Source organism: Fistularia commersonii, chromosome 8 (genome assembly GCF_037954325.1).
Source record: "Fistularia commersonii isolate RoL2024-O1a breed Wild chromosome 8, RoL_Fcom_v1.0, whole genome shotgun sequence".
NCBI lineage: Eukaryota > Metazoa > Chordata > Actinopteri > Syngnathiformes > Fistulariidae > Fistularia > Fistularia commersonii.
The window spans coordinates 20,777,542-20,803,755 of record NC_141291.1 but is presented as its reverse complement, the minus strand read 5'-3'; the positions used below and the strand labels follow the sequence as shown (position 1 = coordinate 20,803,755).

The window sequence follows — 26,214 nt, the reverse complement described above, 5'->3', positions numbered from 1 at the left end:
ATAGTTATCTTGAATTAGAAGCACATTTGAAACAAAGATGGTTGGGCTATTGTAAGATTTTGTCAACCAAAAAATAATAAGCCAAACACAGGTCCAAGCCAGTATACTTATATGCAATTTAGGTAAGAGCATTTCATACTTCTGTGATTTTGTCAGCCCTTTTGTCAGCAAATATGGAACTGATTGAGGTTACTACAATGCTGTCACTTTAAGTTACACTGGCTGATTTCCAGAGACAAAAGGTACCCAAAAAGAAAATTTACCGACAATAATCAATCCGCACTACTACCAGGAAGTTGCAATAGGGATGTGAAATAGCTATGATGAACAGCAGCAGACATGATGTTATCTCATGTCAAAACATGGACTGAGCAGTGGGATAAGAGGCTGAAAAAAAGATATATGAAGAGTTTACACTGCATCTTAAGAAATAATTACTGCTGCAAGTTAAAAAAGAAAAGACACAAGTGTGATATATGGTCTTTGTCTTACCTTCATTGATTTTTGCCATGTCTGCATTTGCATTATTGAGCTGCAGGGCAGTCTGAAGTGCTGGAAGAAGCTGGCGAAGAAGTGTGGGGTCATGAAGAAGTGGCGGAGCAGGAGACTGTATGACTGGAGAAACTGATAGCGTAGAGCCTGATGAGCCTGGTGTCCCTAAGGAGGAATTCAAACTCCCTGAGCCAGATGATGATGACTGAGTGACATTTGTTGCTGCAGGCCTCTCTGTCTGAGATGTCTCTGTAAGAAGCAGAAAAGTAGTTAATGTTGTTTTTTCAAAAATTAGGATTCAATGACAAGTCTGTATGAGTTAACACCCAACATTGTACAAAGGATTAGTAAAACAACAATGATGAAAAAACAGAAGAACACAGGAGTGAGTTATTTGATTCAATGTATCTCAGGTCAGTGAGAGTAACATGAGAAGTGCCACTATGCATTATTCAAGACAAAAAGAATTCCACGGAGCTGCTACCTTAGTATGGTGGAGGGGTTTGCGTGTCCCAATGATCCTAGGAACTCAATGGTCAGGGACCCCTGGAAGGTCCCTCAAAGAAAACAGGGCTGAGGTAAGGGGCCAGACAAAGCATGTTCAAGGAGACTCCTGACGACAGAGAAGTAGTATGGACCTAGTTTTCCCTTGCCCATAGGTGTGTCACTGGGTCAGAAGCCCCGTGATGAAAAAAATATGGAATTAGCTTGCCAGGTCACGGTTCATCAGGGATCCCCTCTGCAGTATGAGCTGGGCAGTGGTCTATGGTTGGATTGAGAGCTGATTTAAAGGATATGGAACACCGCCTCTGGTGGGGAAGGAGCCAGAACGGGTGTGAGAGGCAGAGAGGTTACAGCTAGATACAGTTGGGACTCACCCTGATGAACCGCTTGGGTTTCAGAACTCTCCTTGGGAGGGACCGGACTCTATTTCACTCCAGTTTTTTTGCTCTGACACACTTACGGCCTCCTGGATCATTACCTGTACCTTGGGATGACACCCAGTAAATGAGAGGGTAGCCTCCCTCTGCCTTTGGGCTGAGGCCTGGTTCTTAACATTGTTTTCGCCTACACATCAAATAGCAGTAATAACTCTATGAAGAGTACCCACCCTTTATGGGTGGGAGTCCTTGGAGTGAGTGAGAGCACTTCTACCTAGTACTCTCTTGTTCTGCTGGCATGAACAAATTTTGAGGGGGTGTTGGGAATGTTTGGTAAAGTCCCCTGTCAGAATGTTTGGCCAATCTTTGGCAGAGTCCCCTGTCAGAAAGAGCTTCAATTCCAACCTCTGACAGAACTTCAACCACATCCCCGGGGAGACAGTGGACACTGAGCTGACCATGCTCTGTTTTTCAATTGCTGAAGTCATGCTGAAGAAGTCCTATTGGGCTTTATTAGCTTGGTGGGCTCTGGTGGCAGCTGACAGGTATCAGCAAGCCAAGCAGAATCCTGCTTTGGCCATCGCTGAGGCACAGACTCAGGCTTGGGAGGAGTTTGGCAAGGCCATGGAAAACAACTTCCCAATGGCTGCAAAGACATTCTTGTCCTCCATCCAGCGGCTCCAGAGCATTGCAATGCACTGCTTGTCCAGAGAGACGAGCAGTGCATTGTCAACACTGTATGATGACGATGGGGAGCTGCTGACCACAACTTGAGCTGTTGTGTACTGGAGGAGGGCCTACTTTGAAGATGTCCACAGTCCCAATGAGGAAGGAGAGTCTGGGGACTAATCAGTGATTAATTCAAAGGAGGCATAGACATGCCTGTGTTTTGCCAGTCATATGGTAACTGGAAACTTATTTCCCAAGCTCTCCAAGCCAAAGCTGTCAAGGTGTGTTTTGCAAGACCCTGAAACCCCAGCTGTCCCCCAGGCACTGCTGAGTCCTGTCCACTATTAATGCTTCATACATACAAATTAAATGCATATTATCTATGCATATTCAAATGCATATTTTCTGCAAAGCATTTATGTGAGTGTTTTTCTATAATAGAAAAGGTAGCAATGAGTGCAATGAGATTTCAACTATTTTTCCTTTCTAGTAATATGCAATACATTATGGTTGTTTTGTAAATATATTGCAACTATGTATGTTATGCTCTCTTCATTTTAAGGGTTTGGGCATCTCCATGTGGATGTTATTTTGTGGGAGAGGAGGCAAAACTACATCATCTGATGGTTGAAGACCCCTGGCTTAGGCCAGTCATTATCTGTAAATAAAACAATTCATGACAAAGTCAAATATATGTTTTTGTTTTGAATCAATGTGCTTCAAAATAACAAATTTACCTATGCATAAAACACTCAAAAAAACACTAAAATATGAATACTAGAAGGGGAAAGTAGGGACATCACTATTAATAAAATGTGCAAATGTCTAATAAGTGCATGAATTAAATTGTCTGGCTAATTATTGTCTGGTCCTGCGTGTTTCAAGGTTTATTTACCTATTTTAGGTTGTCAGAGCTTCCGGAGTTGGTATCTGATGTGCAATCTTTCTTAGGTGTCTATAATGTACACTATCAAAAGTTTGAGTACCTGAACAGTGGTTGAGAATCTGTTTACAATCAAGTATTATTGGTAGAGGTCTAGTGGCATGGTAGGAGCACAACAACCTCACCCTCACTACAGACAAGACCAAGGAGATAACCGTAACGTAACGGGCAGCAGCCTGCCAGAGCGCTTCTGTACAGTCTTTCATTTTCTCGATTGTCATTGCTTTTTGCTTTTGAACTTCTCCTTAAAGTAGTAACTACAGCTATTAATAGTAGAACAATATGGTGTCCTGCGTTTTTTCTTGTTTTTCTTGCATTTGGAGCACTTTTACTGTTCCGGATCCTGGTCCTGACCCGAGGCGTGCCTGGGCTCCATTGTTTACAACAGGGCAAATGACACGAAATCCTCAAAGAGTGGAAGAGGAAATATCAGGGCTGTAGAGCTGAGAAGGGACAATGGCTAAGGAAGAGGAGATACCGATCATATCTCCCCTCCATCATTATGGGAAATGTAAAACCACTGGCGAATAAGATGGACGAGTTAACGGCACTCACAAGGGGTGAGGGGGTGTTCCTTGAGAACTCGATCATGTGTTTCATGGAGACACGGCTGTATAACAACATCATGAATTTGACAGTAAGTCTAACTGGGTTTCAGTTGGTGCAAGGGGACCGTAGTTGCAGAGAAAGCAACAAGAAAAAACAGAGGTGGAGTCACTGTTTACTTTAAGAACGCATTGCGAGCTGCTAACGTCATCAGCACATGACTACAGATTTTGCACCCCAATGCCTTTGTAGCGTCAATGGGGACTTCAACCATGTCACACTTAAAACATCCCTTCCAACTTTTAAACAGTTTGTAGACTGTAAGACCACAGAGGATAAAACCCTGGATCTGCTGTATGCTAACCTTAAGAAAGTATAAAGCTCCATAGTTCTCCCCCCTGGGCAGGTCAGAACACAGCCTGGTGCACCTGAAGCCTCTCTATATTCCTGCAGTCCAGCGGCAATCTGTGACCACCAAATTGGTACAAGGGTGGTCGCAGGAGGCTGAGGAAGCCCTACAGGACTGCTTCGAGAAGACTGACTGGAACATTTTTTACAATACACATGGGGAGGACATAGATGGACTTGCAGATTGCATAACTGACTACAACTTCTGTACAGATAGTGAAATCCCCACAAAAAACATACGTTGCTTTCCTAAGAATAAACGATGGGTGACAAAGAATGGTGACACTGAACAGGAAAAAGGTGGCATGCAAGAAAGGTGACAAAGAGGAATTGAAGCGGGTGCAAATAACTGAGGGAAAATATTGCGGTGGGTAAGAAATCATACAAGAGGAGGTTGGAGAGCAAACTCCAAGAAAATAACATGAGGGAGGTGTGGAGTGGTCTCAGAGGAAGTTGGGCATGCTGCCTCAGATACTTGGCAAATTCTACACCTGCATTGTTGAGAGCATTTTGACAAGCTGCAGCACTGTATGGTAAAGCAGTACCACAGCTTTGGACTGCAAATTCCTGCAGCGAGTGCTGAAAACAGCAGAGGAGATCACCAGAACCCCATCAGCTTCTCTGCAGCGCACCCATCAACAGAGTCCACAGGAAAGCTGCCACCATCATCGAGGACCACACGTAACCTCAACAAGGACTGTTTAAACAATTCCGACCAGAAGTACAAAAGTGTGAAATGTACAACCACATGACTGAAGAATTCATTCTACCAAACTTCCATTAGTCTCCTGAATAACTGATGGGATTTAACAACCATGTACTACCTCAGGACAATCAGATGCACCTGAGTAATTACGTCTCTCACTCTATTCATTCAGCCCAACCAGTGCTTTACGTAACTGTTTATATCCAAGTTGAACTTTGTCATTTGCACACTCAAAACTGTACATGACTGTTTACATTTCATCTTACATCTGCACTTTTTCAACAGGCACATGCAGTGCCATATCTAACTTTACATTTCATATGGCACTTTCTAAATTTGCACATTGAATACTGTCATTGTTGTGCTTATTATTCATTTTTTCCCCTCACTGATTTATCCATTTATCTTGTATTAACAATCTGTAAAACTATCCGGCTACACTGTGGACTGAGAAGCAGGAACTACATTATACAGAGAAATGAATTTTTTGGCTGAACCCTTTGAATACTCAAACCCTAATTTTACCCTGCAGGAACTGCCAAGATGGTCAAGTTTCCTAGAGTTGGGTCTAATTCAACAAAGGAGTTCTAGAAAGATGACAAAGTACTCCATCTTCCAGACGATAAGTCGCACCAGCCAAATTTATTTTGGGAAATTTATTTGATAAAATCAGAGACCAAGAGCAAACCAATCGCCTTGAAAGGCAAGTTACAGTGTGTCCAACCGGATGTGCCCAACCTTATCTTTATTATAACAATTACAACAATTAAGCAACAGCAGCTCCATTTAATCTTCTCCGTCTCAGCGCTCTCTCTCCTCATGCCCCACCGCCTCACTCGCTCTCATCCCGAAACACATTCACAGCCAGTAGGAAATCACAGAACTCTGAACATTCCTCTGAACAGTAACGCAGGGTTGTTACAATAGAATTAACAATAGAATACAGAACAACAGGCTGAATAGGTGTCTGGTATGTTAATGTAACATATTAACAGCTATTGCTACTAGATGACTACAGCATAAACAACATGGCATGATAAGTTTACCAAACTCTCAATCTCACTCCAAATCACTAAATTTGTTTAATTTTTCATCCTTGGTGTCACTGCAGTACAAACTCCCTCAACTCTGGAGGTCGCACTGCTTCCTCTTCCTCAGGAGGCGCACTGCTTCCTCTTCTGCATGGCTGTTTTTGGGACATCCTTTTCCGTGCTTTGATAGAGCTGGTTGTGTTGCATGAAGCGGTAATGTCAAGAAGGTCAACCCGTAAAGTCATTTATATTCATCACCTTGGCAACTACCTGGGCATGGAAACGTAACTGCACCATTGACAAGCCTCTTCTGGCAGTACATTGTTTAGTTAAATTTATTTGTGAACTCATTCCTCTAGCTCTGGCCATCTAGCTTTTAGCCCACGATTAGCTTTTTGGTTTCTTCATTGCAGTTAAAGTATCTTCAGCTTTTCAGTAGTTCCTCACTAGTTCTTCACTCACTCCAAACTTTCTCTCTGCTGCTCGATCAGTGTTTTCGCCTGCATATTTCACTACTTGCAGCTTGTAATCTGCCGAATATGATTTTCCTTTTGGGGGGATTTTTGCTCAGTCTTTCTCTGTTGTCTTTATAAGTTGTCATTTAAATTTTTAATTTTTCGTGGTACAGGAGTAGTAGGAGTAGCAGATACCTGTTCTTATAAGTTACCCCATGTTCCTGTCTTTTATGGAAAACAGAATTCAGTAAAGCCATTTCCATCCTTTTTGAAAATCTACCACCATCTGTCCGTCTGTGTTCCTATTCTGGATACCAAACCTGCCCATCACTTCTTCATTACCTTACCTCTGTTACCTCCACCAATATGTCCACTGAAGTCTGCACCAATAACCACTATCATCTCTGGGGATATTCTGCATCACTTCATCTAACTCACTCCAGAACTTCACCTTCTTATAACTCATAGCCACTAAAAACATTGAGAATTACACCTTCAATTTCCAGTTTCAGACTTGTAAGTCTATGGAGGTAGTGAGAGAGGATACGAAGGTAGTGCGAGGATACAGAGAATAGGGTTAGATGGAGAAGGTCGATCCGCTTTGGCGACCCCTGAAGGGAAGAGCCAAAATTTACGCTGGATGCCCTTCCTAACGCAACCTTCGATGCTCAAAAAGCCATTCGGACCGGTTTCCCAAAGAAAAGAAAACACCAAGAGCCAAGAAACCCTTTTGACATCTAAAATTAAGATAACACTGCGTATATCTTCTTTTGCCCTTTCTGCTACATATAAACAATAACAATCGTGTGTTGCACTTTTCAAATCAATGAACCGGGACAAAGAAAATGAGATACAATTTCTGCAGGTAACAATAACATTTTGAAATTGAAAAAGAAAAAGACTTTGGGGTTGAAAATTACGTTGAGATAAAAGAGTCTGTGTCTACTTGAGTCATCCTTGTATTTATTAAATAAAAGCCCAAACTTAAATGATCCCCCTGCAGCAAACTATGATGTCCTGTGATTATATTGTGTGTATAATGCAATCAGCTGCTGCATGTGAAAAAAATAACATATATTTGCAAATTAAACTGCCAAAGTGTTTATTTAGTCTGCTTAATGTCATTTCTCCTCCTACCCTCTGTGCACATCAGCGCTCTTTGTAAAAGCTCAATGAGTGGTTTATCTGGTGGGTGTTGCCCATTCGTGGCGCATATTTTGAGTGACAAGAAATTATACACATTATATTTTAATGTTACAGGATCATCATTATCTTCAAATTAAAAAACAAAACTAAAATAAATTACCGTATTTTCACGACCATAAGGCACAGTCTCAGTTATGTGTGGCATTACTGTATTTAACACACACATGAGGCACGCGTTTTATGTACATTCCATGCCCACACTTCCCCCTTTAACGTTCTCATGGCGTCCTCTACTGCGTCCGCCTTACAACAACAAACACATACAAGCATACAAGTTTGCGTATTTAAAAATAGAGCTGAAGAAAAACTGAGTTTGGTATTCACATTTTTTTTACCAGTAATTGTCATCAATCAAACCCATCGAAGTCCTCATCCTCTGTATCTGATTTGAACAGCTGCGCTAAATCTCCATCAAACATGCCAGGTTCACTTTCAAGAGTCACTTTCGGTGCCGTGGGGCTCCTTGGAAATTATGCCGGCTTTTGCGAAAGCTCGAACAATAGTGCCAGCAAACACGTTGGCTCAAGCATCTACAATCAATTCCCAAATTGTGGCGTAACTTGCCCAGTGCTACATTCCACTCTTAGTGAAACTGTGGTCTCCAAGAAGACTTTTTGTACCCCGCTATGCGTATCGCTACCGTGCTGGTCCCCTTTTTCTCCACAGCGTGACTCACTGGGTTGTCGAAAGTGATAGGCACCTCGTCCATGTTGATGACGTGGCTGGGCTGGATGTGTTTGTCAGCAATGTTTTCAGGGTTGTTAAAACAACGAAGTTCTGCATTACGCACATACCTGTTCTTTTATATACAATTAACGCCCACACTTCCCCCTTTAACGTTCACATGGTGTTCTCTACGTGCGTCTCTATGTGCGTCTTATTGTCGTGAAAATACGGTAATTAATCATTAAATCATTTCTTTTCCAAAGCCACGGGAAGCTGTAGCAGAGGGATGACAGAGCCACGTCTGCCTCAGATGCTGCGGGTTACCAACCCCTGCACAAGCTCAAAGTCATTCATAAGTATACACGGTAACGGATCACCTTGTGCAAAGATCAGACAGAACTGACACTTGGGTAAAGAGCAGAGCAGACAACTGGTCACTACCTGGTGTTGAGTTGAATTTGTTAGGAGGGAAACTTGGTGGGCGTACAGGTCTGGAAAAAATTAAGAAATCACTGCAATTTGGTAAGAAATCAGCATCTCTACATACAGTATATGACAGATATTCCATTCCAGTGTCTTTTGAATTCCTACACAAGCGCAGTTGTTTCTACATAATGAGGTATTGAGGTGATTACCTGAACCAAATCCTTCTTGTCTAGGAAATTAGGGGGTTAGAGCAGTCAACCTTGGAAATATTCCTTGCTTGATTTCCGTGCTCCTCCATGTTGCTGACCAAGACACTGAACCCCTAAGTAGCTACCTTGTGCTCATGTTTCAACCATGATGGGTTAATAAAGGCAGGGGTCAAATTTCGCTGATGTGCTATAACTGAATGTGACGAATAAAGAGATTTCTTTTCTTCTTCTTCTTCTTCTTTCGGCTTTTCCCTTCAGGGGTTGCCACAGCGAATAGACCTTCTTCATCTAACCCTTTTCTCTGTATCCTCCTCTCTCACACCAACTACCTTCATATCCTCTCTCACTACATCCATAAATCTTCTCTTTGGCCTTCCTCGAGACCTCCTGCCTTGCACCACCAATTCCAGCATCTGTCTACCAATATATTCACTATCCCTCCTTTGTACATGACCGAACCATCTCAGTCGGGCATCTCTGACCTTCTCTCCAAAATATCTGACACATGCTGTTACTCTGATGGACTCATTCTTGATCCTATCCAACCTGGTCACTCCCAAAGAGAACCTTAGCATCTCCATCTCTGCAACCTCTAGCTCTGCCTCCTGTTTTTTCATCATTGTAACGGTTTCCCAGCCATACAGCATCACTGGTCTCACCACTGTCTTGTACACCTTTCCTTTCATTCTGGCTGATAGTCTTGTATTGCATAGTACCTCTGACCTCTGACCTGGAGATGCCTATAAGACACAAATATTTCACACCAACTGTGATATTTGGTGGTGGATCGGGGATGCATCAGCATGGTTGGTGTCAGACAGACTTTTTTTTTTTTTTGTGAAGGACACAGGAATTAAGCCATATACAAGATTTTCCTGAAAGAAAACTTGATGCCCTCTGCTCTGACCATGTTACGCAATGTTGAGGACTGTTTTTCCAGCAGGACAATGCTCCATGCTACCATGTTCTGTCGATTGAGGGACCAACAGATCAAGATCTTGTCATGGCGAGCCCAATCTTCCGGCGCTGTCTCGGGCGGCTGCCTGCCAGAGTTGCTTCTCACCGATGGTCTCTCTCGTAAATCTTATACTTTTCTTTTTAATTTTTATCTACTCTTCTCCCTAGTGACAATTTAGTTAAGGTTTTTGCCACAATACTAGATGATGCTCCATTCGCTCTTTCTTGTTTTCGCGGTGTTTGGAGCACTTTTTTCGAGCCGGATCCCGGTCCTGGCGAAGCGGCGCCATGGCGCAATGGCTCCATTGTTTACACCCGGGACCAGCTGATGGAGCTTCGACACAGCGGCGAGATGGGGGAGAGGCACGAAATCCCTAAGGAGCTACGGAGGAAATACCGGGGCTGCAGGGCCGGGAGGAGACGGTGGGTGAGAAAGAGGAGATACAGACCGTATCTCCCCTCCATTGTGATGGGAAACGTGAGATCGCTGGGCAACAAGTTGGAGGAGTTAACAGCACTCACACGGAGCGACGGTGTGTTTCGTCAGGCCTCGGTGTTGTGCTTCACTGAGACTTGGCTAAACAACAACATACCGGACTCTGTGGTGAGTTTACCCGGCTTTCAGTTGGTGCGAGGGGACCGGAGTTGTGCCGGCAGCGGCAAGAAGAAAGGAGGAGGTGTCGCTGTGTTTGTAAACAACAAGTGGTGCAACCCCGGACACGTTACGGTGAAGGAGCGTGTTTGCTGCCCAACATCGAACTGTTGGCGGTGAGTCTCCGGCCATACTATCTGCCCAGAGAGTTTTCCCATGCAATCATGATCACTGTTTACATCCCACCGTCTGCCGATGCACCGCGGGCTAATGACGTCATCAGCTCCGCGGTCGCGAGACTCCAGACCCAGCACCCCAGTGCCTTCATAGCCATCTCTGGGGATTTCAACCACGCCACCTTGTCATCATCTCTGCCCACTTTCAAACAGATTGTGGACTGCAAGACAAGAGACAATAAAACTCTGGACCTGCTGTATGCCAATGCCAAGGACGCATACAGCTGCACAGCTCTCCCTGCTCTGGGCAGATCAGACCACAACCTGGTCCACTTGAAGCCTCGCTATGTTCCTGAAGTCCAGCGGCAACCTGTGATCACCAGAACTGTCCGGAGGTGGTCTCAGGAGGCAGAACTGACTCTTCAGGGATGCTTTGAGACGACGGACTGGGATGTGCTCTGCGAAGACCAGGGAGACGACATCGGAAAACTCTCCGACTGCATAACTGACTATGACAACTTCTGCACGGACATCATCATCCCCACCAAGACTGTGCGTTGTTTCTAAAACAACAAACCCTGGGTGACTAAGGACATTAAGGACACGCTGAACAGGAAGAAGGCGGCATTCAGGAGTGGAGACAAAGAGGAACTGAAGAAGGTGCAGACTGAGCTGGGGGAGAAGATCGCAGAGGGAAAGGACAGTTACAGGAGGAAGCTGGAGAGCAAACTCCAGCAGAACAACATGAGGGAGGTGTGGAGTGGGTTGAAAACCATCACTGGCCATGGAAAACAAGCAAGCCAGATGATGGAAGGAGACCTGCAGGAGGCAAACGAACTAAACCTGTTTTTTAACAGATTTGATGAAGGTGCCACCGCCCACCCTCCCCCCCAGCTTCTCTCAGGACTTTCCCTCCCCTGTGCCCTCACCCCTCACTTTAAGGAGCTTTCCCCCTCCCCCACGCACTTCTTCTGCTTCCCTGGACGACGTCTCGTTTACACCTCAGCCCTCCTGCCCCCCAATGGGACTCTCTCCACCCCCTCCTGTCGCCTTCACCGCTGAGGAGGTGAGAAGAGAGTTCAGCCGCCTCCATCCCAGGAAAGCTGCTGGCCCTGACGGCCTTAGCCCCAGAGTGCTGAAAGGATGTGCCTCTCAGCTGTGTGGGATCTTCTCACATCTCTTCAACCTTAGCCTGACCCAGATGGTTGTCCCCGACCGGTGGGAAACCTCATGCCTGGTTCCAGTGCCCAAGGTGAAGCATCCCAGCACAAACAGCGACTACAGACCAGTGGCCCTGACATCACACGTCATGAAGTCGCTGGAGAGGCTCGTCCTGAGGCACCTTCACACAGTCGTCGGACCTTCGCTGGACCCCCTGCAGTTCGCATACCAGCCACGGATAGGAGTGGAAGACGCCATCATCTTCCTGCTGCACAAAATCTACACACACCTGGAGGAGGCAGGAAGCACTGTGAGAGTCATGTTCTTTGATTTCTCCAGTGCTTTTAACACCATTCGACCTGCCCTGCTGAACAGGAAGCTTCTGGACATGCAGGTAGATGCTCCACTCGCGGCCTGGATCAATGACTACCTCACAGGTTGGCCGCAGTTCGTGAGGCTGGGAAACATCGCATCGGACACCATTGTGAGCAGCACGGGAGCTCCACAGGGGACAGTCCTGTCTCCCTCCCTGTTCACGCTCTACACCTCAGACTTCAGGTTCTCCTCGCAGTCCTGCCACCTGCAGAAATTCTCAGATGACTCTGCCATTGTGGGCTGCATCAACAGAGGCCAGGAGGAGGAGTACAGGAGGGTGGTGGACAGGTTTGTGGAGTGGTGTGGACTGAACCACCTCCAGCTCAATGTCAGAAAGACAAAGGAGCTGGTGGTGGATTTCAGGAAACAGAGGACCTATCCGACCCCAGTCACCATCAGGGGTACAGAGGTGGACATTGTGGACAGCTATAAGTACCTGGGTGTACACTTGGACAATAAACTGGACTGGACTATTAACACCAACGCCATCTTCAAGAAGGGTCAGAGCCGCCTGTTCTTCCTCAGGAGGCTCAGATCTTTCAATGTCTGCAGGACCATGCTGCAGATGTATGCTGGGGCAGCAGGATCAAGACAGCTGACACTAACAGACTCAAAAAGCTCATCAGGAGAGCTGGATCTGTCCTGGGTGTGGAGCTGGAGTCTGTGGTGTAGGTGTCAGAGAGGAGGATGCTGAGGAAGCTCCTCAGCATCATGGACAACATCCATCATCCCCTGCATGCCACACTGACGTCCTGTCAGAGCTCTTTCAGCCGTAGACTGATACCACCGAGGAGCTCCACTGAACGCCACAGGAGGTCTTTCCTCCCTGAGGCGATCAGACTTTTTAATTCCTCTCCATTCAGCCGTCGGCAACCATAAAAACCTATCTTTAACCTAAAAAAACAAACAAAATGTGCAATATTTCATTTCACTGTGCAATATTCAGAAACTGTGCAATATTTCATCTCATAACAGCTACCCTGTGCAATATTTCATCTCATCTCATAACAGCTACACTACAATTTTCCCTTCTATCATACTATTGTGCACTCCTTACCTCACTTGTTACTAAGACACTTATAGTTTTATCACTGCTTACTAAGTCACTTTATAGTTTCACTGAGACACTTTATAGTTTATAGTTTATTTTTATTTCTAATTCTGCCTTTCTTTTATTATTTATTACTGTTATATTTTCTGTAACTCTGGCACAGCAATTTCCTTCGGGATTAATAAAGTTGTTCTTATTCTTATTCTTATTCTTAATCTCCAAACTTGATCCAAACTGAAAACCTCTGGAATGTGATCAAGAGGAAGATGGATGGCCACACGCCATCGAACAAAGCTCAGTTGCTTGAATTATTGTGCCAGGAATGGCATCACCCAGCAATGTGGAAGACTAGTGGAGAGCATACCAAGACCCATGAAAGCTTAGGAATATTTCTTATTTAAAACATTAGTAATGTGTTGTTTAAATGAATATGAACCTTTTTTATGAAGGTTTTTCTTTTACACTTTTTGTTGTCTGTAAATAGTGCAGTGGTCTCTTTTTTCACGGGGCTGAAGATTGTACATCGTATACTGGAACTGGGAACACCCGTTGGAGGCCCCTGTCCAAACCCTGAGGATGTTGGGGCCACAAATTGTTTGTCATCCATGTTTCTCAGAGCATCCCTGAGCAGAGGTTAGAGGGTGATCTGCGCTTGTCATAGTGGCAAAATGAGAGCCCATTGATGCTTCCCAAACTGTAAAGCATTACATGTCTGTTTCCTGGGTCTTATGAAACTTAAGACAGATAGGAAAGGGCCAGAAGGGCTACAGCCTCATTGGTTGTGCAAGCAAAATCTGGGATATGGTAGGAGTTTGGAATTTTGCAGAAGCCATGATGAACCACTTTTACATGGCTTAAAGGAGGATCAGATAACTCAGGAAAGGAAGCAGGGCTTGACCCAAACCATTATCAGGGTTGGTAGAGACCTGTTGACTTTAGCTAGGAACATCACTTCAGCTGAATGGTAGAAAGAGCACTTTTAGGAACTCCTGAATACTTGCGGGGGAGGGGGGGGGGGGGAGGGAGGGCTGTGACTCAGTTGGTGGGCCAGGCTGGCCGTCAATGACCAGCATGTCTAAGAGGCCTTAGGCAAGCCACCGGATCCCAAGTTGCTCGGGCTGGTAGCACTTTGTAACGATTTGTGGAAGTATGTGTGAATGGCTGAATTAAATCTAATGTCAAGTACTTGAAAACCGCCAGGTGTGAAAGTGGAGAGAACAAATTACTATGGACATGCTTTCCATGAAGAAGGCAGAGCTGGATGACTAATGGAAGTTGCTGAGAATCACCATAGTGGCAAGGCACACATGGCAAAGGATTTGTGAAGCTCTCAAACTGGAATATTGGAGTACGCCCAATACTGCAGAAATTTTGAGAATATGTCTATACACTTGTTCATGCGAACCTTTCCTTAATACATCCTACTGCCTTAGAATTGAGTGCCAATACACATGGCACATGTATGGTCCTGTCCCCTTTCATTAATAACTATGCAAATAGGTATAAAACATTGCATACTCTAACCTTTTGTTTAAAAACAATGGCAAACACAGCAAAATATGAAGAAAAAGACTTTCACTGAAATCGAAAATGATGAAGTGGAGGAAGGAAAAAATATTTTATTTAGTAGTTTTTCCTCCGGTGTTAGTAAAAGATAATATATTGAGTGGGGATATGTGACTCGGGGCTGTAAATGCAGCAAGATCGGAACGTTGCTCTACAGCCGATAAATAAAAAATGGCATGACATCAAAGTCAGTGTTAAAAATAAATAAATAAATTGATAAATAAAAAGCGTTGCTTCACATTGGCAGATTGTTGTAGCCAAAGCCAAAGGAGGAAGCACAGGGATGACAGGTGCCTGACCTGTCATGACCTGTCGACAAGCTCCCGCTGTATGGCTTCTAGGAACCCAAGTGGTGAGGCTTGTATGGGTATTGGCAAGACCCGAACTCTCCCAGGCGCCAGCTGTAATGCTGGGGCCAGTTCAGTGCAAAGATCCAGAGGGATCCCTTTTAGTGGCCAAAATCAACTAATAAGCCAGACATCATCTGGACCACCTGGTTAGAGGGTGCCTGGAGGTCATGCTCCATCTCAATTCTTCTTTTTGCACTGTTGTCTAGTCGTGCCCAAGCTATCATTGATAGAGCGCACCCATTTTTTTTTAAGCAGTCAGATTTAAAATATTCCAATAGAGTTATTAGTCCTTATTATGATCATCATACCAATTTTTTTCAGACACAATATTACAACTCACAGTAATATGGTCATCTTACGCTGTGTTTGCTTTTCTGTGGGAATAAGAGTGCATTTCACTTAATGTACACGATTGAGGTCTGTGTCCACTGCAAACAAGCATTCAAAAATAAACTCATCTTCACATGACAGTAACAGAGAAAACGTTGAAATTTACTTTGGATTTAGGTTGTGGCATTTTAAGGCATTGTCTATGTGAAAATTAGATAAAATCTGTTTTGCTTTGATGTTTTGGTAGAAATCAGAAGTGCTCAAATGTGTGAAGAAATACTGTTTTCAAATCCTTCCTGAAAATTAAGGGGAACATATATTTTGGTATATAAAGGTGAGTTTCAGTACTTTTTAGTTTTGCATTGTCAAATTACAGGGTTTATGACAGCAGGTCCAACATTTTAATGGCGGTGTGATCAGATCGTAAAGTTAATTTTTATGCATCCCAATGTGCACATCAATCATGACATAGTCAACAGTTTGATGTGTATGCACTGTTCACACATGAAACTCTTCGTGTGGATGACATGGGACTGCCTTGAGTGATATACCTCTTCGACATATGAAGATCAGTAACAGTGCCTATGGAGTGGTAGACCGGGCTGATGGGCCTCATGTTTTAAGAAGTGAAAGATATTTCTTAACAAGGGGATCACTGTTCAGCCTCCCCCATAAAGTCTATGCCAGGGGGACTAGAAAGGAGAATCAGGCCATTTATCAAACCTTTGATTCAGAATAAACAATGAGTCATGGTGGAGAATGAGGATGGTTCATTAGAGTAAGCATCTATAAGTGTTTTGAAGATGTGGGAGGCACAGTGGGAGTATAGGGTTAAAGCGTTGTTGCTATGAGCCACCTTGTCTTTTTACAATTGTTTTGAGACCTGCATCCAGATTCTTGGATAAATATCAAGCATGTTTCCCTTCTGTCACCAATTTTATTTGAGATCTTCAAGGCCAAGATTTCTAGGTACAGTATAGTAGGTAGCTTGTCTGGTAAGGGAAATTCTGGATCACTTCTCTTCTTTTCACAGATAATGTAAAATGTTGTGGCCTAATCACCATTACATATTCTGTCTACCCTGGAAATGCCTTGTGGTTCCACTGGAACAGCTAGATTGTGTCACTAGGGCAAGGATAACTGGGTTGACCAACTCAGTCTGCTGCCAACAGTTGCCATATTAGTCATTGGACACAAATCAAATCAATGAGTCAAATTATATGTGTAAACTGGAAGTCCAAGCTGATCAACTAATCTTCACAACAGTCACTCCTAATATCAACACGGTTTGTGGAGTAGATACCCATGATCCTGCTGAGGTTATTCAAAAGTGTGTGATAACTCAACACGAAGCCGTGTGCTTAAAGGAACCACAGGTATATTTATAGGTTCATATTCTTATGTCACATGAAACTTGGTCAAGGAACTAAAAACTCCCCAAGCTTTGATTTACCTGTTGGTCTTACATTAATCAGCTATACACAAGGCGAAGTGCTTGGATTCCATTTTCACTTGTATTTAGTCAGCCACAAATTGTGCAAGTTCTCCCACTTGAAAAGATGAGAGGCTTGTAATTTTCATCATAGGTACACTTCAACTATGAGAGACAGAATGGTGAAAAAAAAAATCTAGAAAATCACATTGTCTGTTTTTTAAATAATTTATTTCCAAATGATGGTGGAAAATAAATATTTGGTCAAGAACAAATCTCAATACTTTGTTATTTACCCTTTGTTGGCAATGACAGAGGACAAACGTTTTCTGTAAGTCGTCACAATGTTTTCACACATAGTTGCTGGTATTTGCCGATTCTCCATGCATATCTCCTCTAGAGCAGTGATGTTATGGGGCTGTCGCTGGGCAACATGGACTTTTAACTCACTCCAAAGATTTTCTTTGGGGTTGAGATCTGGAGACTGGCTGGGCCACCCCAGGACCTTAAAATGCTTCTTACGAAGTCACTCCTTTGTGGCCCAGGTGGTGTGTTTGGGATCATTGTCATGCTGAAAGACCCAGCCATGTTTCATCTTCAATGCCCTTGCTGATGGAAAGAGGTTTTCACTCAAAATCTAATGATACATGGGCCCATTCATTCTTTCCTTTACATAGATCAGTCGCCCTGGTCCCTTTAAAGAAAACAGCTCCGGAGTTTCCACCCCCATGCTTCGCAGTAGGTGTTATTAGGATGCAACTCAGCATTCTTTCTCCTACAAACACGACAAATTGAGTTTGTGGAAAAATAAGTTCTATTTTGGTTTCATCTGACCATAGGACATTCTCCCAATCCTCTCCTGGATCATCCAAATGCTCTCTAGCAAACTTCAGACTGGCCTGGACATGTGCTGGCTTAAGTAGGTTGACATGTCTGACAATGCAGGATTTGAGTCCCTGGCAGCGGAGTGTGTTACTGATGGTAGCTTTTGTTACTCTGGTCCCAGCTCTCCGCAGGTTATTCACTAGATCCCCCTGTGTGGTTCTTGGATTTTTGCTAACCTTTCTTGTGATCACGTAGACCCCACGAGGTGAGATCTTGTGTGGAGCCCCAGATCGATGGGAGATTATCAGTGGCCTTGTATGCCTTCCAGTTAACAGTAATTGCCTCCACAGTTGATTTCTTCACACCAAGCTGCTCACCTATTGCAGATTCAGTCTTGCCAGCCTGGTGCAGGACTACTATTTTATTTCTGTCATCCTTTGACAGCTCTTTGGTCTTGGTCATAGTGGAGATTGGAGTGAGACTGTTTGAGGTTGTGGACAGCTGTCTTTAATACTGATAACTAGTTTAAACAGGTGACATTAATACAGGTAACGGGTGGAGGAAAGAGGATCCTCTTAAAGAAGACGTTACAGGTCTGAGAGCCAGAAATATAGCTTGTTTGTAGGTGACCAAATACTTATTTTACTGAGGAACTTACCAATTATTCATTAAAAATCCGACAATGTGATTTCCTGGATTCTTCCCCCCCATTCTGTCTCAAAGTTGTGTACCTATGATGAAAATGGCAGGCCTCTCTCATCTTTTTAAGTGGGAGAACTTGCACAATTTGTGGCTGACTAAATACTTTTTTGCCCCACATGTATGTACCTTTACTTGTGGGTCCAGATTTTTGTAGTTTGGTGTAATATATTTGTAAATAATCTATCTGAATCATTTGAATCATCTACAAGCATACATGAAAAGGAACAACATTTGTGATAGTTAAAGCAGGTCTTACTTGCGCCAGTGAACCCGACGGTAGGCGTTGACTGTATAACCTCCCGCCGGTAGTCTCGGTCTTTGGGAAAACTGTTGATAACAGCAGACTTAGTTGCTTCTTTTTGCCTTTGTTCTCTGTGAAACAGATTGCGGAATACAAAGTGATATATCAAATGTAGAAGTGGGGTTAATTAAAAATAAATCATGTGCTAAAAATAGTTGTTGGAAAAAGGTAAATTGTAACCTCTCAAGCCATTCTTTAGGCTTCTCCCATTGGGAAACCTCTGTTAGGCAGTTGTAGTAGTATTTCTTTCCAGATGAGCTGATGTGCTCTGACCAATCGTCACAATGTTCGTGAGGCTGAAAAACAGAGTATACTTAAAATAAAGGCAGCAGTTGTCGTTGTAGTTCTATTCCTGTGACCTGACATTTTTGTGAAGCATGAAAAAAAAAATACTGTTTTTATTTTTAGATGGTTAAGATTAAAATTTTAAATATATTATGCAGAAGCAACACAATTTGCTACAAGACCATATAAGAAACCAGAAGTTAAGCAAAGAACTGAAATTGTCATTGCTATGTTACTCATATGGGTCTGTGTTTGTATGGGTATTTACTTCCCTGGATCTAATGAAAAGAGGGGCAGATTTCATTAATGTATCTACTTTAATTACAGACCCACCACATGGACATGCATACTGTTCCCAACCTTAAGTTAATTTCCCTTTAACGGACGTTTGTGAATGGAACAGTTCTTTTAGTAAGTAAACTGAAATAATCCAGTTTATTTGGATTATTAATCCATAGTTTATTAATTATGGATTATTAATCCATATTACACTCAACTCAAAGACAAGCAGTTTTGCTCCAGAACCAGATAACCTTTTGAATTTTTCAAAACCAAGACAGAGTTGCAAAGCAAAGTCTAGACAAAGAGCTACTGATAACGAAAACATCCAGAATTAACTAAAAACATTTGGTTCTCAAAACTATGGCAGAAGTCACACTTACTGTATCTGCGGTCTTGCAAGGGTTTGGATAAGAGTTGGTACCATGAAGAGAACTGGGGTGATTAGAATGTTCTTGTGGTGAATAACTGGTCCCTGGAAGAAAAATATAGGAAAGGTGCCATAAGTAACTGCCAGTGAAAAGGCCTACTCTATGGTTTGCACTGTATGCCACAAACATCATCAGTGTTGTAGCATTCTCAGGCTTTCATGGTGGTTGTACTGTATGTTTGGGATTAATAAGGGACAGTCTGGTGTATCTCAGTTGCAGCCAATAAAAAGTTGGCCTGTGAAGTTAAATTCATGCAACACTTACTAGTTTCTATGTAATGGCTCACCATCTTCACTATGTGTCAGCTTGAATAACTTGGCAAAGAATTACAATGTGCCACTATTGAAGCCAATTCCTGATTTGAATACATATTCATGACTTGGTGCTTTAGATTTAAGCAGTGTATTTTATTAAATTACAGTCTTCTACAGCACTGTTTGTCTCTGTGTATGCATTTATAACACTATGTAGTCTGATTACAATCGTCCTTAGGCTGGTTATGGAACCAGCATGATTTAATCCAAGCAGTCAGGGTGACATTTTCCAAGTCAGTGATTGGCTGAGATTGTGGCACATGCAATGTTTGCCAGACCAAGAAAGCACACATGCAGCATTAAAAACCAACACACATGGCAGCTGTCAAGCAAGGAGAGGAACAATGTAGAATGCAGGAAGACAATAGGTTAAGCAAGCATGCACAGGACATTGAGTGAACACAGAATTTAAAATGTAAAACATAATTTGACACCTTTTTAAGAGAAGCGGAACAAATGTACGGGTTTGCTTCACTCAAAATATTCAGTAGGTCTAGGTTCATTACAGCCATATCAGTTTCTCTCTGTTTTCTTCATGAGATGTAGGACTATTTAACAGGACGAGAAAAACCTAACATAAATTCAAACAAAACAGGACAAATTATCCAACTTATCTAATCATCTTATCCCTGGCATAAATAAATGTTTAAAAGAGCAAATGACTTAAATCCTCAATGTAAACTCTCTCCCTACGATATGATAGAAAATAAGACTGATAAAAACTGAGCTGTTAGGGCTGAAAGATTTGATGGGAACCAAGGGGGAAATACTCAATAGTATGAGGCAAATATGGTCTGAATGAAACATGTGCATATAAACAACACTTAAGTAAATATAGTGTTTCAAGGTTGATTTTTAAACAACACATTCACTACATCATCACTCATGTTTCACTAGCTTTCCTTTCTGAATTTCGATGTAGCTGCTATTTTTTGTCACTATGTCAAATGTATCAACCTTGTATTTTTGGAATTTCCATCTTCTTTTAGTATGCTTGGAACTTTAACATCCTCCCACAGACCAAAAAAATACAGGAGCCCATTTATTAATATACCACACCTCTTACCCCTTAACTGGATATATTGACTCCAGCCCTATCTAAACCCTCTATGCATGATAAGGGGTATAGATAAGGATGGTTTGTTCTCCTTGTGTGTGGATTTATAGCTGCCTGCTTGTAATATACCCTTGAGATTAGCAGATGATTATGAGGTTCGTTTTAAAGTAATGCATTGAAAAACAATTACAAATCTTATTAGAGTCGTTCGGAAAATGTCAAATAACCTCATTTGCATAGTTTGGGGAAAAAGCATCTTTTGATTTGTTAACTCAAAGTGTAGGAGTGAAGGTTTTCAGCCATTAGGGTCATTGTCCGGAGAGTGCGGAAAAGAGGTGAAGAGACGGGTCCAAGCAGGTTGGAATGGGTGGAGAAAAGTGTCAGGGGTACTATGTGATAGAAGACTTTCAGCCAGAATAAAAGGAAAGGTGTACAAGACAGTGGTGAGACCAGCGATGATGTATGGGCTAGAAACTGTTACAATGACCAAAAGACAGCAGGCAGAACTAGAGGTTGCAGAGATGAAGATGTTGAGGTTCTCTTTGGGAGTGACCAGGATGGATAGGATCAGGAATGAGTCTATCAGAGGAACAGCACATGTTAGATGTTTTGGAGAGAAGGTCAGAGAAGCCAGACTGAGATGGTTCGGTCATGTACAGAGAAGGGATAGTGAATATATTGGTAGACGGATGCTGGAATTGGAGCTGCCAGGCAAGAGGTCTCGAGGAAGACCAAAGAGAAGATTTATGGACGTAGTGAGAGAGGATATGAAAGTCGTCGGTGTGAGAGAGGAAGATACAGAGAATAGGATTAGATGGAGAAAGTTGACTCGCTGTGGCGACCCTTGACGGGAAAAGCCGAAAGAAGAAGAAGGAGGGTCATTGTCCTTTTAAGTCAAATCTCGTTGTAGTAACTGTATTTGCTTAGTTTTAGTGGTTTCTCCACTCATCTGGAACGCTTCTTCAATTCCTACATACACTGGGGAATTCCTGGTATACATGTGCTAAAGGTTTAGGGTGGCGTCTATCATGAAATTAGTTTGCATTAACTGTTCGTTGAGGTGTGGACACTGTTTTTTTTAATCATTCTTTCTACTGTGTCCTTTGACCAAAGAAATTAAGCATAGGTTATTCAGGGTAATCATATGCTATCTACATTTTAAGACTGAAAGGGGGGTAGCTTCTTTGGTCTGCAAGTTTTCTAGCTGTCCTGTCAAACTCAAGCATAAATTTGAGTGTGCTCATACAAAGTTGTGCAGCAATTTGTCTGTCAAGGTCCTCAATTATTGAGATCATGTTCTTCTGTTGTCAAATGTAGTTGTAACAGCTTAATAAAATACTTTACCCTTATATACCATAAACTCAACATGGGCAGTTAAGAACTGAAATAGCCTCTTAGATGAGTTAGAATATGTCTTCATAAAATCTGACAGCTCCAGATGCTATGACTTTTAAGACACTTTTTAAGATACTAGTATTAATGCTTAATTATCACATTTGATATGAACTATGTGATGGTAAAAAACATTAACTTTGACTCAAAGGAATTCTGTGCTTATTGTTGTTTCTGGACATTGTTGATGAATTGTTTTAGATTAAAGTTTAGCTTGGCTAAGATAATTCTGATATAAAAATGAAAAATAGTAATCAAATCCACAGCACAGCACAGAAAATTTAGTATGACAGCAAAACATATTATGAACACGCTCTTCATAAGTATCATCATTTAGAAATTTCAGCAGAGGAAAAATAAAATATTGATGAAAATATAATCAAATGTCCAGGACTGGTACTTGAAAATTTAGAAAAACAGATAAAGTGGCAGATATTTATTCAGTTGCTATGTGTTATAGTGTGAAATTTTGGCAGTAACCACAATAAAGGGCTGCATTCAGATTAATATAACAGCAATACGATTCTTGGTTAAAGCCCAACTGCCCACTAGACCTTTCTGACCGTTCTCGAGTGTTCTCCCACAGACCAAAAACACGAATTTGGTAAATTGAAGACTCCAGGTGTGAACGGTTTTTACTATCTAAATTAATTAAATCATGACTGGTCCTCAGTGTACCCTGCCTCTCACCCAGCAACAGCTGGGATCTGTTCCAGCTACCCTGTGTGCAGAATAAGGAGCAGAGATATTGTATGAGTGAATAATTAGATAGAATAATTAATATACATAAATAAATTTAAAAACTAAAAAAAACTAACGAAAATCACATTTGGTCTTTTTGATTTCAAACAAGAAAAGACTAAGAGAACAGGCAATACATTTGGAACACCTTCAATAACACAAATATACATTTGAAAAATACCTCTACATAAACTGCGTGAAAAAACAATATCCTTGTTCAGGATGCTTCACAGGGATCTGCTGCAAACTGCTAAGCAGCTGAAAACACTCGATTGTCATCAAAATATACAGCCGAATCCCAAAAGCTAGTCTGTGGACATGGCAAAGCAGGGTATGGAAAAAAAAATTGTCCAAGTATTCAAAGTGAGATGAATTTAGGTTTTGTAAAATTGGATGCAGCTTTAAAACATATATGGAGTAAAGAATATAAAGAAAGTAAGCTATGCTGACTCAAAATCTAGAAAGTCACTGAGTTGCTGTGAGAGATCATGCAAATACCTGAATCATTAAGTGCAAAAGCCATATGTTCCTCCTTATGTTCCTTATTATTCAAGTTGTTCAGTTTCATATTAACAATAGCTGATTCAGCTAAAAGTAGTATTTGTTAAATGCCTGAATAAAATATTTTCTTAATCTTAATATGATATTGTGATTTATACTGTTGTTTCACATCACTTAACTATGAAATTGTTTGCAATTGCCAAGGTGATGCAGTGGTTAGTATTGTTGCCTTGCAAGATGGTTCCCACTTCAAATCCAGTGGGACACTAGGTCCCTGCTGTTAAGAGTGTACATATTCTTCCTGTGCACCTGCCTGTGTTGTTTTTCTTCAGGTTCTCTGGCTCCCTCATTCAGACCCAAAAAATAGATTACCATATTTTCACGAATTCAAGGAGCACATAAAAGTCTTAAATTTTATTCAGATTGTAAGGCGCGCCATATAGTGCAGTGCGCCCTGTGTGTGTTGTTGGTGGACGTAGGAGAGAACGTTAAAGGGGGCAAGTTTGGCCATTGATTGTATATAAAAGAACGGGTATGTGCGTTATGCAGAAAATGCAGCCTCAGGGCGGCACCGGCCCATGTCTCCCCAAGCCTGCCTTGAGGGGGGCACGGAGCAGTGTCTCCCTGTGCCGGTCCCTAGCCTGGACAAATGCAGAGGGTTGCATCAGGAAGAGCATCCGGTGTAAAACTTTTGCCAAAACCAAACATGTGAATTAACCATAACCATATCAGGAAGGGCATCCGGTGTAAAACTTTTGCCAAAACCAAACATGTGAATCAACCATAACCATATCATACCGGATCGGTCGTGGACCAGGTTAACAACAAGAGGACAAAGGCAGAGCAGTAATGGAAGCTGAAAAGGGAGGAGTGTTGCATGGTCTGGGTGATCAGGGAGAGCTTCAAGATGATTGGACAACTAAAGCTAGTGCTATCAGGGAGACAGGTAGAAGAGTACTTGGTGTGTCATCTGGAAGGAAAGTAGATAAGGAGACTTGGTGGTGGAATGAGGAAGTGCAGGTGTATATACAGAGAAAGTGGTGAGCAAAGAAGAAGTGGGATACTGAGAGGACTGAAGAAAACAGACAGGAATACAGAGAAATACGGCCTAAGGTAAAGATAGAGGTAGCAAAGGCAAAACAAAGGGTGTACGATGACTTGTATGCTCGGTTGGATAGTAAGGAGGGGGAGAATGATCTATACAGCATTGCTATAAAGCAGGGGTGTCAAACTCATTTCTCATGGCGGGCCACAGACGGCCTAGGTAGATATCAAGTGGGCCAGACCATTAAAATAATGGCATACTCAGCAATAAATAACCAAAATATCATGTCTTTCCTTTGTTTTGGTATAAAGAAGTACAAGAACATTAGGAAAATCTTGGAATTTCATGAACAATCCCTTTACAAAACATTTCATGAAACACCTCATATTTCCTTCAACAAAAGTGAAATTTACTTCTATCATTCACATGTATGCATTGCAATCATGTGATCATGCGATCCCACTGATTGTACAAAGGCACAAAACTTTAATAAGTAATTGGTATTGAAAAATATAGTAATGCACTTTAAGATTAAATGAGACTTATAGAGAAAGGGATTTTTAAACCATTAACATATGTGCATATAAAATCTGAATTGAATCCCTGCCTACACCCTACAAACTAAAAAGAGTGCTATTAAATGAGTAAGGAAGAAAGTGTTCACCTGTCCTGTAAATGTGTAAACTTCATACATGAAACATGCATACACATACAATACATACTGAAAATGTATGGAGTTGCATGAAAATTGAATTCCACCATACTCATTTGTAGTGAAGCTGGTGACAAACTTTAAATTGCACATTTTCACTAGCAATTAGCTAGCTGGCTTTTACCGCTGCTTCGCTGATTTCTCGGCTATGGGTGAAAGTGGACGCTGTTTCCTCAGACCGGCCAGCAATTCGTTGATCTTATCTCTTCTCAGTTGTCTTTGCAAGCTGTCATATTTTTCGCTCTGATGGGTCTCGTAGTGGCGCCGTATATTACACTCTTTAAATACCGAAACTTGTTGCAAACACGCCAAGCACGAAGGTTTCCCATGCATCTCCGTAAATAAATAGGACATAGTCCGTTTTTCTTTGAAAATTCTACACTCTTTCACTACTTTTCTCTATTTTGATAACGACATTTTGGCTAATGAGGGCGTAGCGGGGAGGTGGAGAACAGGGTAGAAAAAAAGGTCATAACAAGCAGCAGGTGGTACATTGATAACGTTTGCTGATTGGTCCGTCTCAGTCATGCAGATTGCTGTCTACTCTGACCAAAATAGTGCGCCCCCTAGCGGAAAATTCTTGAATTGCATTTCATTTAAAAAAAAAAAATCCTTGTCTTTTATGCATTTTTTCAAAATTATCCTGCGGGCCTGGTCGAACCCCTTTGCGGGCCGGTTCTGGCCCACGGGCCGTATGTTTGACACCCCTGCTATAAAGCATTGAAGAGGATGAAGAGTGGAAAAGCAGTGGGTCCTGTTGATATACCCGTGGAGGTGTGGAAGTGTCTAAGATAGGCATCGGTAGATTTTCTGGCTGGATTATTCAACAGGATCTTAGAAAGTGAGAAGATGTCTGAAGAATGGAGACAAAGAGTGATGGTGCCCATTTTTAACAATAAAGGGGATGTGCAGACTTGCGGCAACTATAGAGGGATTAAGTTGATGAGCCATACAATTAAGTTATGGGAAAGAGCAGTGGAAACTAGACTGAGAGCAGAAGT

General features: G+C 42.2%; 1 protein-coding gene across 1 annotated transcript in view; it reads right to left on the bottom strand.

Moving 5' to 3' along the window:
• waca (WW domain containing adaptor with coiled-coil a) overlaps window positions 1-26,214 on the bottom strand; it is a 43,943-nt gene that overhangs the window by 6,925 nt on the left and 10,804 nt on the right. Inside the window, exons 4-7 of the mRNA XM_086151605.1 lie at window positions 19,404-19,495; window positions 18,637-18,752; window positions 18,412-18,527; window positions 493-741 (exon numbers count right to left, since the gene is read on the bottom strand). Of these exons, the coding sequence (XP_086007731.1) occupies window positions 493-741; window positions 18,412-18,527; window positions 18,637-18,752; window positions 19,404-19,495 (573 nt within the window). The remainder of the gene's footprint in view (window positions 1-492; window positions 742-18,411; window positions 18,528-18,636; window positions 18,753-19,403; window positions 19,496-26,214) is intronic.